This window comes from Lupinus angustifolius, chromosome LG03 (assembly GCF_001865875.1).
Source record: "Lupinus angustifolius cultivar Tanjil chromosome LG03, LupAngTanjil_v1.0, whole genome shotgun sequence".
Taxonomy (NCBI): Eukaryota; Viridiplantae; Streptophyta; class Magnoliopsida; order Fabales; family Fabaceae; genus Lupinus; species Lupinus angustifolius.
The window spans coordinates 13,673,269-13,690,349 of record NC_032011.1 but is presented as its reverse complement, the minus strand read 5'-3'; the positions used below and the strand labels follow the sequence as shown (position 1 = coordinate 13,690,349).

Sequence of the window (17,081 nt, the reverse complement as noted above, 5' to 3'; positions counted from 1 at the left end):
CCCCCCCAACACAAAAACCACCCATACAACCCACGCCTTAGACTATAGCTCCCACAAGCAAGACACCCCTTCAATGAAGCAATCATGTCCTCACAATTGCCTAAGCACTTAACTCGCCCAAACAACATCGACCAATATGATGGCACCACTAATCCGCAAGACCACCTAGATGCATTTTAGGCCTCTATGTTTTTTCATGGGATGACTGAACCCATCATGTACTGAGCCTTCCTCTCATCCTGAAATGCGCTGCCTTGTAGTGGTATATGTAGTTGGCACCAAATAGCATTGATTAGTGGGCAATATTCACCAACGGATTCAACATCCACTTTATGGCAAGCAAGGAACAACCAAGATCTTCCTATACCCTGTCTGGTATTCGACAAGGATAACATGAGCCTCTCTATGCATACTTGGACAGGTTCAACTTGGAGGCTAGGAATGTCCGCACCTTAAGTCCAGAGGTGGCGATGCACATATTGGTTACAGGGTTGCAAGATGACCTCTTCAGACAAGAATTTGCCAAATATTCAACCTTACCATGGAAGACCTCCGGTCGAAAGCTCAATAGTTTATCAATCTGGAAGAAACTCAGCCAACTCGCCCATCTTCCGACCATAGAGAATACCAACTCCTCTCACGGGAAACCAAACGGCCAAAACTTCATGAACATCCCCGAGATAACCCACCCCGACCACCCAAAAAATCAAAATATTTCACCTACACTCCCCTTAATGTCAGTCCCTCTAGAATACTACAAGAAGTCATGACCATTCATCTGGTCCAGTTCCCTAAGCCCAATCCGGGGAGAAAGCTAGGGACCTAGGACCGATCTAAATACTACGACTTCGACACTATTTTTGGGCATGTTACAGAAGAGTGCACCCAAATGCGGGACATTATTGAGGACATAATTCAGGTCGATCAATCGCAACATTTTAATGCCCGGGAAGCCCGACAGGGACGATCCCACCATCATGTCGACCTAGTCCCTCTAGGAGATGCTCTCCTCCAAAAACTCAACATGGGCATCCTCCGAACAGGGATCAGGGAGACATGTATCGCCCTAGTAACCGGAGGCAGAGGAGTCTAGTGAACATTAATACCATATTAGGAGGATTTGATGTATGAGGCACTTCCAAAGCAGCTCAGAAAAGATATGTCCGGGAAGTTATGCAGGCAATTATCCGGAATCCTCACCAGCAATATGAAAACAGGGTAGCACCCCCGATCTACTTCGATGATCGTGATTATGAAGGTGTCATCTGCGGTCATGACGATCTTCTCGTCATCATCGCCAGGATGAATAACAAGAAGGTCGTAAGACTTTTCGTCGATCAAGATAGTTCGACAGTTATTATGTTCCAAGACTTGTTCGTCAAAATGGAACTAAAGGATAGAGACTTATTTTCCTATGATGGCCAGTTGGTCGGCTTCACCGAAAAATGAATCACCCCTTGCGAGTATGTGGACATCTGACTCACCATTGGGGACTAGCCCCTAACTTAGACAATACAGGCGAAGTTTTTGGTTATTGATTGTAATTCTACCTATAGTGCTATTCTAGGTCGGCCAACATTAAACTGTCTTGAGGCAGTGGTCTCCACACCAAGTCAAACATCAAAGAGAAAGACACCCCCGATGAAAAGATAAAGAAGTGCACACTTGGTTGAGTTAGACGTCATGATATGTGAAGGTGAGTTCCGACCTCAGCCAGAGGGCGAAAAAGCTTCTCTGCAACTTGGGCCAACAAATGACAATATGGTATACATTGGCAACACCATCGTCGAAGCTCAAAGGTCGGGGTTGATTAAATGTTTGGAGGCCAACAAAGACCTTTTTGCTTGGTCAGCTGCAGATATGCTAGGGATTGACCCCTCAATCATTTTCCACCGATTAACTACACATCCTAGGGCAAAGCCAATAGCCTAAAAGAAAAGGAAAATGAGCATCGATAAAACAACCACGGTTACTCGGAAAATCTCCAAACTGTTGGAAGTCGGTTTTATCCGGGAAATTACTTATACCACTTGACTGTCAAATGTGGTACTGGTCAAGAAACCATTAGAGAAATGACGAATGTGTGTACACTACACAGATCTAAACAAAGCATGCCCCAATGTCTACTTATAGAAGATCGCAACTCTATTTTGGAAGTCATCTTCAAGCGATTACGTAAAATCAACATGCGCCTCAACCCGGAAAAATGTACCTTTGGGGTTGAGGCCGAAAAGTTTCTTGGGTTCTTTCTAACATGCCGAGGTATAGAAGCAAATCAGGCGAAATGTCAAGTTGTTATAGATATGTGAAGCCCTCGCTCGGTCAAAGAGGTTTAACTATTGAATGGGCGATTGGCAGAATTATCTAGATTTCTCCCAACATCTACCAAACATTCTATTCCACTTTTTTAGCTGCTCAAGAAAAGCAAAACATTTGACTAGTCGAATGACGGTGAGAAGGCTTTCCAGATTTTCAAACAATATATGGTCACTCCCCTAGTGCTCTCCAAGGCAGAACTTGCAGAGACACTATATGTCTACCTGACAGTAACTGATGAAGTCGTGGCAACTGCCCTAGTCAGAGAAAATGAAGAAGGACAAAATTTTGTTTCCTTCACAAGAAAAGCTTTGAAAGGTCTCGAGCTCATATATCAAAAGTTAAAGAAGGTTGCATACACCCTCTTAGTATCAGCAAGACAACTACGGTAATACTTTCAAACTCACCCTATGGTAGTGAGAACAAATCAACCCATTCGACAAATCTTGCATAAACCGGAACTGGCCGTACAGATGATCTCCTGGTCCGTTGAACTCTCACATTTTGACATTGTATACGAACCCAGGACAACCATGAAGAGTCAGGTCTTATCAGATTTCATCGCCAAACTGACTGCCCAACCGGACAATTCTGGTCAAACATGGACAATTTATGTGGACATGTCGTTCAATCCCCGAGGAAGTTGGACTGGAATTTTATTGGATAATGGTCAGGGCCTATTGAGCTCTCATTAACCTTCACCTTTTACACATCAAACAACCAAGCCAAATATTATGCATGCATAGCCGATTTGCAATTAGCTAGAGAGGTTGGTGCAGAAAACGTAGCTATCTGTAGCGATTCCCAATTAGTCGTCTCGTAGATAACCAAAACCTACCAAACGAAAGACACACTATTAGGCAAATACTTGGCATAGGTTAAAGAGTTGATGGCTAAATTTGAAGAAGCCTCCATCCAACATGTCTTGAGAGAGCAGAATGTATGGGCAGACATCCTATCCAAGCTGCTAGTACAAAAAGTCCGGGCAATAATAGGTTTGTGGTTTAGGGGACAATTCTTAGGCCCAGTGTCATGGCAGTTGAACATGTATCTATCCCAAACGACTAGACGAGTCCCATCATTAGATGCTTATTACATGGTGACCTTCCTGCTGACCAAAAAGAAAAACAAAGATTCATGCGGCACAGTTCATGGTTGACGATAATGTAAGGCTGATTGTATCGTCAAGGCTTTTCAGCTCCAATGCTTAAATGCCTCGGCCCCGATAGGGCACAATACGTCCTCCAAGAAATCCATGAAGGCAGTTGTGGCCACCATATTGGCGCAACGTCTCTAGCCAATAAAGTTCTCCAGGCAAGATATTAGTGGTCAACCATACATAAGGATACTTCCAAGCTAACCAAGAAGTGTGTACCCTGCCAGTTGTTTGCCGACCTTCAAAAAGCCCCACCTGAAGATTTGACGACTGCCATAACTTCTTAGCCTTTTTGTAGATGGGGTGTGGATATTCTATAACCCTTCCCACTGGCATCCAGGCAACTCAAGTTCCTGATAGTGGCGGTGGACTATTTCACTAAATGGATCGAAGTGAAAGCCTTATCCATCATCACCTCAGCCAACATCCGGAAATTTACGTAAAGAAACATTATCACTCAATTCGGAGTTCCGACCACAATTGTCACATATAATGGAACACAATTTTCAGATCGGAGGTTCAGAGAGTTGTTGTCAGGTCTGCACATCAAGCAACATTTTAATTCAGTTGAACACCCTTAGACTAATGGGTAGGCAAAGGCTGCTAATAAGGTCGTCCTAAGAGGAATAAAGAAGAGGTTAGAGGAGGCAAAAGGAACCTAGCCTGAATAGGTGTATCACGTCCTTTGGGCCTATCATACAACTCCTCACTCTACTACCAAGCTCTAATAAGAGAAAACTCCATCAAAAGACGAATCGCCGATAGATACAACACTTCTGTAGTCCCTAGAGACTTTGAGACTATCAGTCTGGTCCTTTGAAGAGTAGACATCGGTCGAGCCATAGTGATGCTAACACCAAACTTGGAAGAACCTTACCTGGTAACAGACAAAGTCAGTAAATGGGCCTACAAACTGGAAGACTTGTCAGGAGTGGAGATTAACCGCACTTGGAACGCAATGAACATGCGACAGTTTTTTGCTTAAAAAATGTTAAAATTATGTATGTCGGTCCCTTTGGCGACCAGACAACCCATGTAACCTAGTACAACTTATATGTTAATGAGTTATTGTTCAAATGTTTCCTAGCAAGCCCTAGAGTGGCGAACAATATCTTATAAAACCAAAGCACGGACTAAGTCCCCATGGTCTCCCATCAACTAAAGCCCCTTAGGGCGTGCATCTGCCCCATTTGACGGGGCCAACATGTGAAACCCAATCGCATATCGAGTCCCCTTGGTCTCCCATCAACTAAAGCCCCTCAAGGTGTGGATCTGCCCCATTTGATGATGGCCAACATGTGAAATCCAAACGCCAACCAAGTACCCTTGGTCTCCCATCAACTAAAGCCCTTCAAGGCGTGGATCTGTCCCCCTTTGACGACGACCAACATGTGAAACCCAAGCGCGAACCAAGTCCCATTGGTCTCCCATCAACTAAAGCCCATCAAGGCATGGATACACCCCCCTTTGACGATGACCAACATGTGAAACCCAAGCGTAGACTAAGTCCCATTAGTCTCCCATCAACTAAAGCCCTTCAAGGCATGTATTTGTCCCCCTTTAACGACAACCAACAAATAGAATCCAGGCACGGACCAGGTCCCCTTGGTCCCCCATCAACAAAGATCTTCAACCAAGTTACCCAAAAAGTAACTAGCTTAATTAGTTGCGGCAAACCAATCAAGAAAGGTCGATTAAGTCATTTGGTCAACCTACGCGATGATTACTTAAGAAAGATTCAAAGCCTTTTTTCTGTAATTTATTTAAGGGCTACTTCAACTTTATTTAGTCAATGGTCGTCTTAACCAATCTAATGAGGAGACGAATTACATCAAGGTTATTCAGACTAGTCAGTTTAATCTGGTTAGGGGTGACTTCAACATTATTTGATTTAACATTATTGGGACTATGTTGGTTAGCAACTTCTGATTATTTAAAGGTTATTCAGACCAATCAGTTTAATCTGATTAAGGGTGACTTCAACATTATTTGATTTAACATTATTGAGACTGTATCGGTTGACAACTTCCGATTATTTAAAGGCTACGAAATCATATTAGAATGCTCAAAGTAAAGCAAACAAATTGGAAAGTGAAAATGAAAGTGACTATTTCATACATAAAAAAGGGTTGTATATAATCTGACCAATTACATCAAAAAGATTAAAACCCAAAAATTAAACTAAGACCCCCACCACCCTTGGTCAGAACATGAAGCTTCACTAGGCTGTCATCCTCGTCAGGTGACGAATGTGACTATTTGATGAATGTGTTTAGGCAGTAAGGAATTATAATATAAAAGAAGGTGGTTAAAGGTATGAAGGTGAAGGCGTCACAACAAGGATGTTGATAAGCCGGGTGCTATTCGCCACAAGAACGTGGTTCTTGATAAGAATATGTAATCTTGGTTCAGCCAAGAAGTTTGGAGAAGAACTCTCACTCAAGAAGGAACAAGCCATTCTATTTTCACACGAAATCAAAGTTAGTTTATTCAATACATGAGTATTACACTTATAGGCCATTTCATGGTTAGCCAATTAGTTCCAACCGAAATTCTAAGTATTTCAAATTACACATAAATGATATTTTGAATTTCCATGACAAAGCCTTAATTTCTAAGTCTTGGAATCATTGTCTTTGATGATAATTCGGCCACTTGAGTCTTCCATGAAGTAATTGCTTCCATGATCAATGTGTATGTTAAATGCCTTGCACGAATTCTCACTTGGTTGATTCATGAATGCATTAATTCCCTTTGGACGGCCACCTTTCAATGTTAAATGCCTTGCACGAATATTTGGTTGATTCATGAATGCATTAACTCCCTTTGGACGGCCACCTTTCAATGTTAAATGCCTTGCACGAATATTTGGTTGATTCATGAATGTATTAACCCATTGGACGACCACTTTGCCATGTTTAAATGCCTTGCACGAATACTTGGTATGAATGTGGGCGGCAACTTAATTAATTCTTCATGATTCCATGTTGATTGCACGAATCACTTGGAATGAATGTGGGCGGCAACTTAATTCTTTGTGAAGGCTTTATTATGGGTGGCAATTGAATTTAAAGTTTGGACGGCACAATTAAGTTGGACGGCACCTTCAAGCTTGATGAATGCTTGCACGAAATTATCCAAGTCATCTTGACCACATTGAATGCTATTCAAGGAATTCATTTATTCTGAAATTTAAAAACACAAGACAAATTAAATTCTGAATGAAAACATTTTAGGACAACATAAATGCTTTAAAGGAACAACTTAAGGACATAATAAATGTGTCCTAGCCATGTTTTAAAAACATGGCCATGCCTTATTAAAAGGGTGGGGCTTATGCCCCCACATTGGCCAACTTGTAAAGTGGTGTAATAAAAGAGGTGACTCCCTTGGTTTGAGCTTAGGGGAATTCCCTTGTTGCCTTGAAAGTGCATTGTGTCCACGTTTGGACCTTGCCCTTGTCATGGGCCCACCTTTGCTTCTTAATTTCTCATCATCCTCCTTAGGCTCATTCGGGCTCACATCACAAGCACTCTCTCAGGAATAACCCAGACATCTATCCTTGTCCAAGACCAGTCAGCCTCTAGGAGAACTAAGAGGACCTGGGCAAAGGCATTGTCCCACCCAGCATTAGCCGTTGCGACAGCTTCGATCTCTAGACTTAAATAAGACGCCTACATTTGGGCCAATTCATTGGTCAGTCGGGCAATAACAACCCTGGTCGATTCTTCCTGCTCCTCCGACAACTTTTACTTGTTCCCAAGTTGACGATTCTCCTCGTCGGCTCGCCCCAGACGGTCATCCAAGGCACCTAGCTCCCTTTAGGCGACCCCATATTCTCTTGAGCCGGCAACGCTGCCTCTCGAGCATCTATGAGTGGGAGCGACATCGTAGACAGCTACTTGTCGACTACCAAATTTTGCCCCTCCAGGCTCTCCGGCTGCCAAATTGTGCAATTCGGCTGAATGTTGCACCTGAAGTTTGGCCAGAGCCTCCTCCCCGACTCGGGTGGCTAATACCCCATCGCCTTCGAAGTACTTAGCCACAGAGGGAGTCAAAACCCCGGCTTCTCGGGCTTACCTCAGCAGCTCCACCACATGTATGTACTCCATGGTCTCAACAACTCCCGAGTAGAGCAACCCTACCTCAACTGCCCTTGGGATCTTGTAAAGGTAGGACGACTTGGCGAAAGAAGTTTTCCCTTTGCTTCTACTAGGCGCCCTTCTCTTTGTCGGCTCCTCTAAAAGGGCAACGAGGGTCCTAGCAGGCACAACATCCTCACTGGTTAAACCAATCGGGCGAGCTGCTACAGGATTAAGGATGGTGGTGACCAGAGGTTCAGAGCGGATAGGAAGAACATCCTCTAACTCGATATATGGACCACCTTCCCCAAAAGGAGGTTTAGAGTGGGCTGGTGAGTCAAACCTTGCCATCTTGGTGATATCAGCATCCTTCCATTTCAAGGCGGCTCTCCTTAGAAGGATTGACCGATCAGCCTGGTCATCCATAGCAGTTGGTGAAAAAAGGACAAGCATATATAAGTCAGACGTTATATTTACCAATCACAAAAAGGGAGAATAGGGCTCCTATAACCGGATACTCACCAACCGCATCCTCAAATACTTGGTCACTTTTGACCAACTTGTAACATTTGATGGCCCTGTCATCTTCTATCCAACACAGCATTTCATCTGCCACCCCCCGTTCTCAGGCATCCAGCTGATCGTAGGTGAAGTTGAAGGACTTGGCAAATTTTTGATGGATTCCCCCATTCTAGGAAAATGCAAAACGAGGCAGACCATCAGGACCATATGCCCAGGTATGTCTGGTACCTCGAGCTTCCACCCGGAAGAATGTGTTTTTCTAGTTCTTCACGCACCCTTCAAACGGTTGGAAAAGGGCACAACTGTTCCGAGATTGCAGCGACAACCATCCTCGTCGACCTTCATTATTTTCGTCTTTGTTGGTATTATGACCCACTCGGAACATGCAGAAGAAGAGATAGAGTGTGCATGGCCACTCCATGACCTTGCAAAATATCTTGAAGGACCAGAAACCCCAAGAATTCGGGTGGAGCTGAGAAGGAGCCACCTAGAGATGTCGCAACACCTCAACATACCATTCTTCGAAGGGGATCCTCACCCCGATGGGATACATACTCGTACGTGTAGAAACTCCACCGATTTTTGTTCTCCACAAGAATATCTTGACAGACTCGTTGTTAGTCGATTGGGCCATACCATAGGATGTCGTTTTCTGAGCGGGTTAACACATCCACGCTTGGACGCTTATCTAGGACGAAGAAGGACCCACTAGTAGTTGGAGTTGGGACCCACCATCTCTTCTGGGATGATGAATTGGTCGGCATGATCGGCAAAATTCCTCCCCGTGTACAACCTGTCACTAGAAGATGCGTCAGATTCCGAGCTGGACATAACATCCAAGACCAGACGCCACTTTTTGTAAAAAGTTGCCCGGTCCAACATAACAACTTTATTCCTGACCCTTTTCTCCCTTAGACTGCGCAATAGGGCTGACAATGAGAGTTGTCGTGGTCGCATCCATGCAAACCGACTACTACCTAGGGAAGAGGCGAGTCGAGCTCGCCTATGGTGACATGTGATCGACGTAGTAATGATGGGTGGAGGCTTGGATAAGACCTCCACCTCGTCGGAGCTAGACCCGTCACCAGTCATAGTAAGCACAAAAATGATTAAATTAAAAAAGAATGGAAAATTAATGGGTATTGAATGATGAAGGTTCTGGAAGAAGTAAGAGTTTGTTCGTCCAAACTCAAGAAGCAATACAAGCTCGACAAGAGGAATTGACGAAGAAGAAAAGTGACAAAGGATGAAGGGGAATTACCTCTATTTATAGGAAATGGGTTGGACATGGGCCGTCCTCGAGGCCCAACCCGAAGACACATCCATCCGTTCAAAATCACTCGAAAGCAATCCAATAATGACCCGAGAACCAAAGCATGGGATCTGAAACGAACCGACATGTTGGTTGAACACTCAAGTCTCCAGACGAAAGGTTACCAACCCTTCACGTGTCGACCAAAGGCAGATTGACATCATGACCTACCCATGCGCTTAGAAGCTACTCATGTAGTCAACCCAAATTAAGAGTTGACCAGAATCAATCGGTCCAAGCATCATAAACCAGAACACTCTAAGTCTACCAGTCGCCCCACTTTTGACCACCCCACTTTTGACCGCCCTGATAGACTAGGGGCAACTTTTCCATCCCGGTTAAATTTGGGTTATTCCATGTTCGTACCGATTACATAACTATACTAAGCATTCCTCATTTACCGGCCAAGCTCAAGATGGGCTTACTACAAGTGTCATTAATGTCTTTGACTCACCATTAATGTGCCTCTGACTCGCCATTAATGTGTTATTTACATTCCACCTACAACGACACCTGCAAGTTCTACCTGTCCCCCGATAGATCGACAGTAATAGGCATGTAGGATGGTTAAGGACAGGTCGAAGTATGCCCAGCATACGCCTAATATATGCCTACCATACTCCTACCATACCTGTTGAATTATAACCAACCAATGATTAGATGTCACGTCAATCATTTTAAAATCTATAAATACGAGGTTCCCACACAAGAAGTATCATTAATATCTCATTTTCTTATTTACTACTTGTATTCATTACTCCATACTCTCACTTCTCTCTTATTAACTTTCACTCTCTCTCATAAATCACATACTGACTTGATCGTTGGAGAACCTTTTCAGGTGCCTCCCTCGGCGGGTCTAGACAACATTTCGATCAAGACTCCTAACTTCTGTTACTCACTTGGGCACCCAATCGCGACCATATCATATCAGAATAAAAGAACAGTATGCAAAATATTCATTTTAGGTCGGATGTTTTTCATTTGAGCCCTCATAAATTGAAAATCTAAAATGACCCACCAAATTTCAAATATGGGATAAATTAATTATGATTAATTTGACTCACATATACGTTTGAAACTTTTGGGAATTATTTTAGGTTTTTCCAATTTTAAGGAACCAAACTAGTGAGATCTAAAAGCATAACGAACTAAAATAAATATTTATTCATTGTTTTATTATAGTAGATTTAAGACCAAAGTGTTTAGACCGTAGATTCTTTCCATTCCAATATGGGCATAGATAATAACATATGACACTATATTTTTTTAAAGATCCATATATTTATTATTCTTGCATTGAATAAATTTTAAAACTTGTAAATTACTCTCCCCCTCACAATCTAGTAGTGGGTGATTCCATAATGACTAGAAGTTCAATGGTTCAATTTCTATAAGTAACGTTTATTGAGAAAGACAGTCACACACCCAAAAAAGATTAATTCATTCCTCAAAAATGGTAAAAAAATATTCATGATAACACCAAATAAATTGAGTAGTGGATGGCCCACTACTCAAGATGATCTCATTTCGAGTATTTAGGTGGCCAAATATTAGAATGCAAAAGCCAGATTCACCTCACCTTTGTCCGCTAATTGACAAATACACAATAAATTTTCTTTAATCTTGAGAACTAGTAAATCATCTTTGATAAGTTTATACCGTACTATGTTTCTATTATGATAGTGCCCTTGCCTTTGGACTCCACTATAGTAGCATTGTCCAATTGAACTTGAACTATAACATATTAATCAAAATCTCTGAAAATATTCTCGTCCTTAATCATGTGATTACTTAAACTACTAGTACTAATTTTCTTCTATTTCACTATTGAGGACTTGGTAGGCGTACAATAGTTATTAGTTACGCTCACATCTTTAGTGAAATTGTCCTTATATTTATCTTTATTGCGCCAGCTTTGCTCTTAGTTCCTGAATCAATTGCAATTTTGACATTTTTTTTTTGAATGGTATGACTTCTTAAATCTCTTTACTTTTAGAGAAATCTTTAAAATTCTCTGTTTCTAGTATATTTTGAACCATTATAATTTCTTCTTTCATATCATTTAATTTGAGACACTATAATCTGAACTTTGTTTGAAAAGAACTTCCTAGGAACCTTCATCATCATGCCTGGACGTTTACTTATAAGCATGTGGATTGTATAATTTTATTTTTCCTTTAAAAATGTAATTAATAATAAAAAATGGAAAATAATATATAATTATATAATTTTATTTAAAATGTTTAGATATTTTGACATTTTGTTTTTAGAAAAATCTAAATTAGGGGAACTTTAAAAATTGACACATGAAGAGTTTTAAAGAGTTTGAAAAACCTCAAAACCTTCTCATCTCCTTCATCCAACTCATAAACAAGGAAAAACTTTCCAAATACATCATTTTCCCTCTAAAACCATACTCAGAAACAAAACTTTTGTTTTCTTATCCATTCAACAAAAAAAAAAAGAATGATCAATGAATTAAAAAATGCACAATACAATCAATTAGGAGAAAATGGACTCTATAGGATAATGTGAAGATTTGCTATTAATATATTATCTCATTATTCATTTCATATTGTTAATAGTTATTGATTCCAAAGTTAAAGTAAGATGATGCAAAGAATACTCACCATTAATGTGTATATATTTAGTTACAGTAACACCTGAAATGAGATTAAAATTATAAATTTATGTATAACAAATGAGTGTAATATTGACATATTGTTAGCGTAAAAATATATACATAATCATTATATTATTCATCATTTATATATATTTCTATTTTGAAAAGTCAATAATAATTAAATATTAATATAATAATTAAATATTAATGATAGATAATAGAATAGTTGTGTATAAAATTCATATTAATGCATACATTTTTTTTCTTATAAAAAATAAGAATCGATCACTATTATATTTGTTACTATTTCACAAATCGGATTTAATATTATGTTGGGCCAAAACTAATGCAACAATTACATGGGCCTCAACTTGATTCGGTATACTCAGTAGACCCGGTCCGACCTATAAAATATATATCAGAGTTAGAGCTTCATCTCCTCCATTCGCACAGATTAGGGTTTTTGGTGGAAGAACTTGAACTGCAATGGCTCCTCCAAAGCAAAGAACAGCTAGGGTTAGCAGAAACCCTGAATTGATTAGGGGAATTGGTAAATATTCAAGATCCAAAGTGTACCATAAGAGAGGTCTATGGGCAATCAAGGCTAAAAACGGCGGCGTTTTGCCCCGTCACGAGCCTAAGGCTAAGGCTGCAGCTCCTGCTGAGAAGGCACCTAAGTTCTACCCTGCTGATGATGTCAAGAAGCCACGTCTTAACAAACACAAACCTAAACCCACCAAGCTTAGGTCAGTTACTATTATTTTATTTTATTTTATATATATTTAGGATTTTGGAAATGTGAATTAAGGTGTAGGTTTTTTGTTTTTAATATATTGGGTTTAGATCTGAACTAATATATGATGCATTTTTGCAATGTTTGATGGCCAGTAATTAAATATAATTTCGTTTCAGTATGTTTTTGGGTCCTTTTGTTTCAGTTTATTTTTGAAAACAATTATTTCATTTTTTTGTTATGGTATAGCTTATGTGATTGAATTGTTTTGTTTTATAGGGCTAGTATCACACCAGGGACAGTGTTGATTCTTCTTGCTGGTCATTTCAAGGGAAAGAGAGTTGTGTTTCTCAAGCAGCTTCCTTCTGGCTTGCTTCTTGTAACTGGTAAAACTCATTCACCAATGTTTTTAAATTTCTCTCTATTTTTTTATGTTTCAATATATTGGTGTGGAAATGTTAGCTCATGTGTTTTTTTTTAATTGTTATTTATATACTGCTGTTTCAACTCATACATGGTATTTTTTGTTATCAATATCTTTCAATCATGTATCTTATTGTGTGCGTGCAAGTGTTTTTTTGTCTATTTTTGCGAGTGCGGGTTTGGTGTACTTTAACTGAAGTACCTGTTTTATTAGCACTTTCACTTGATGAAAGAAATGGTTCTCTTCATTTTCTCTACTCCAATCATCTGTGACATACCTATGTTTAATGTTTCATTCTCACTTCAGGTCCTTTCAAGATTAATGGAGTTCCTTTGAGACGTGTGAATCAGGCCTATGTCATTGGCACATCAACCAAAGTAGATGTTTCTGCTGTTAATGTGGATAAATTTGATGACAAGTACTTCACAAAGGATGCCAAGAAAAAGAACAAGAAGGGAGAAGGAGAGTTCTTTGAGGCAGAGAAGGAGGTTAGTTAGTCAATTTTTCTCGTGCATTAATTTTCCCGTAATCTCCAATTGCTCATGTTTGTGCTGATCTCGATTATCTTGTCCCGAATGTAGGAGAAAAATGTGCTCCCTCAGGAGAAGAAAGATGACCAGAAGACAGTGGATTCGGCTTTGTTGCAAGCCATTCAGAGTGTTCCAGACTTGAAGACTTACCTTGGTGCTAGGTTTTCCTTGAAGTCAGGCCAGAAGCCTCATGAGCTCCTCTTCTAGAGGAAGAAAGAGTGTTAGAATTTTTTTCCATATATTGTGTTTTTTGTTGAGTTTGAACCTGATACTGATAGTTTTACTCTTTTTTTGCCCTTGTTGGTAATATCTGAAGAATGTGACTTTTATGCTGTCATTTGTAGACAACTTATTCCTGGGATTTCCTTTCCTTCAATTTTGTTCTTATCATCTAATTGATTTTATGATTGAGGCTTAACAGTTAGCAAATCAAACGTAGAATTGAACACTTAACATGGTTCATGACTGTAATAAAATTAAAATAACCTGATCTAAGACAATCTTAAGATGTGTTTCTAATGATCACATTAAATGGAATACTATGAAATTCATTTTTATAAGGCACTTTAGTTTTGGGTAGATTTAAGAATATAAAATGTCATTTATCTATTTTTCCTGTTTTAGTAAATAAAGTTTATTTTGTGGCTGATATGAATATCACTACACTTGTACACCGCATTAATTTATGATAGATTGGCATTTTTGGAAGGGTTGTAATAACTTTTCCATAAAGATTTCTGTCGAGTTCGACTAAGTTTGAGGCTCTTAATCTCTTGGTGTGCTCCTGTTGGGGTCTTTTTTAAAGCTGAATGTGATGGCTCACATTATAAGCCTCTTCCTGTGGTTTTTAACCAGTGATTCCAGGGCCATGATCATTGAAGGTTTCTGTTGTAATTTAGGAGCCTTGCTCTCTTGTCAAATCCTAATTTTGGACCTCCTTTTTTGGTTTTAAGATTGCTAATGTGATGTGATTGAGAATCTCTTGGAAATGCATAGGTAAATTTTTTGTCTCCACTCTAAGCATTAGGAAGTGTAACGATCCAACCACTAGAAAGAAGAGATTTGATCATCTCTAACAGTATTAAAACAATGTGAGAAGGCGAGCAAAACTCCCAAAGAATGATCCAATGTATTAGAGTATTGACAGATGCAGGAAAAAATATAATTCCATAATGTAATTATATGACATGCACAATGATTTAGTTTGTTCAATTTCATCATAGGAACATGTAAAAGAATAACCAATGAATTCATTTAATATGAGAGAATATTGATGAATAGTTTTTTTAAGGGTATGTTTTTGAGTTAGTTTTTGGAAGATTTGCAAGACAAAATGAAGGAAGGAGTCTTCTAGCAAGTGTGGTTCGTGATGTTGGACTCATCTGCAATTGGGTAGTCCAGTTGTTATTGAATCAAAATCTTAAGGGTTTGTTTGTGAGTTTAAGTTTTGGAGGGGAATAAAGAGAAATGAAAGACTTTAAAGTGATCTCACTGATGTATTTTATGACTTTAAAGCCTCTATTTTCTTTCATTCTCCCTCCAAAATTTAACTCATAAACATATCCTATGGTAATAGTTCTATGGTCATTTTTTCACTTTTAAATTTTTCACTATTCTCCTCATCCATTATTAAATTTCACCCTAAAATATACCCAAAATTTCCCCCAAATGGGTACCAATTTGCTCTTCCTCAAAACCATCATGTCTAACCCAAACATCTATTATGTTATCACTAGTTGGCCCATTTGTTATAAGAGAGTCATTTGTTACTGAACTTGAGAAGAATAAAGATTCACAAATGAGACATTATCTTGTGAACCAAAACCATAAGGGTTTGTTTGTGACATGAGTTTTAGAAGGGAAGAAATAAAAATAAAAGGCTTGAGTGTCATAAAATACACTTCTGAGATAACTACGAAGCCTTCATTTTTTCATTTACCCTCTTCTAAAATTCGACTCGCAAATAGACATTAATGATTCCATGAGTCATTTTCATTTATAAACTCTTCCTATCATTCTCTTAAGTACAATATGGGACTTCAACTTAATACTCCCAACACATGATTGTCCCTTTTTATTCATTCATTTAAAAACTAACTTACGAACATACCCGAAAGCTAACATCATTATAGGATATGAGGAAGACACTACTTATGAAAGATTGCACATTTTCTGTCCCAAAAAATATATAACATTTTCTAATTGATCAAAAAAATATTAAAATATATGTTCTCCGATGAATAAGAGGAAGTGTCCTCTTTTGATACAACATATCATCACCCCTTGTGAAGTGGGAGGTCATTTCAAAGACCAATTGGTAAACAATGTAATAATAAAAAATAGTCATTAAAAGTTAAATCAAGGGAACAAGGTCACCTATATCAATACAAAATATACAACACATGATATCACGATGGAGTCATGCCGAGTAATCATTTCTTCTAAAAGTTTTAGTGGTGCCTATATCAACATAAAATACACTTATTCTATGGGAACACAAACACCTGACATCACGACCTAGTCTTGTCAAGTAACCATTTCTTTAAACATTTTTTGTAGGGATGTTTGAAATATGTTATTATTTGAAGTCTCACATTGCCTAGAATTAGAATAGAATCGAATATCAATGTTATATATTGGACTCAAGTCCCTTGTTATAATGTACACAAGATATAAGTACCAAATAGAAACACCCCATGGGCAGGTAGGCCCATGGGTGTGCTAGGCCCATGGGTGTGCTAGAGTTTGTAATCCTAATTCTCTAATAATATCTTGGTAGCCGCTCAGCGCTCGCGGGGACGTAGGCATAATTGGTTGAACCCCGTTAACAAATTCTCTTGTTTTTTCTCTTCTATTTATTCTATACACATTATTTGATTGCTTGTGGCCAACGTTGCGCAACGATCGCTTCCGCTGCACCAACAATTGGTATCAGAGCCAATTGGTAGATGACTCTTAACCCATACGTCAGATAATGACTAAAGAGGGTGAATGCGTGACGGCCAGACAAGGTGCGTCAAAGGTAATGGCAAATATAGAGTAGATGAGTTGAAGGAGAAGGAAACATGACATAACTGTAGTGTGGGGATATATGTGTTGATCCAGAACCCCATAAGTTCATGTATTGGATTAGGATCAAGGTGGAGATAAAGACTTATGTGTTGAGTTAGATGCTGACAATATCTCTCTAGATGTTGAGAAAATGTTCTCATTGGAGATGAGAAAGAGAATATCGTAATGGCGTGTGTGAGACGTCATAGTGAAAGATATTAATTGTTAGCAGATCCACAAAAGCACAAGGGCGATGACTGACTTTGATGTAGGGTGTGACATGGGCATTGGCTTTGATGCAAGTTGTAACACGAGCATTGGTAGAGATG

General features: G+C 39.4%; 1 protein-coding gene and 1 long non-coding RNA gene across 2 annotated transcripts in view; both read left to right on the top strand.

Annotated features, from left to right (window-relative positions):
• Positions 1–14,810, top strand: part of LOC109343432 — a 15,831-nt gene extending 1,021 nt beyond the window's left edge. Inside the window, exons 2-3 of the long non-coding RNA XR_002107209.1 lie at positions 9,251–9,253; positions 14,729–14,810. This is a non-coding gene — a long non-coding RNA (uncharacterized LOC109343432). The remainder of the gene's footprint in view (positions 1–9,250; positions 9,254–14,728) is intronic.
• On the top strand, positions 12,439–14,105 carry LOC109343431 (60S ribosomal protein L6-like). Its single transcript, XM_019581705.1, has 4 exons — positions 12,439–12,760; positions 13,027–13,133; positions 13,478–13,659; positions 13,753–14,105. Exons 1-4 carry the CDS (start codon positions 12,501–12,503, stop codon positions 13,906–13,908), a joined length of 705 nt encoding a protein of 234 aa, XP_019437250.1. The 5' UTR covers positions 12,439–12,500; the 3' UTR covers positions 13,909–14,105.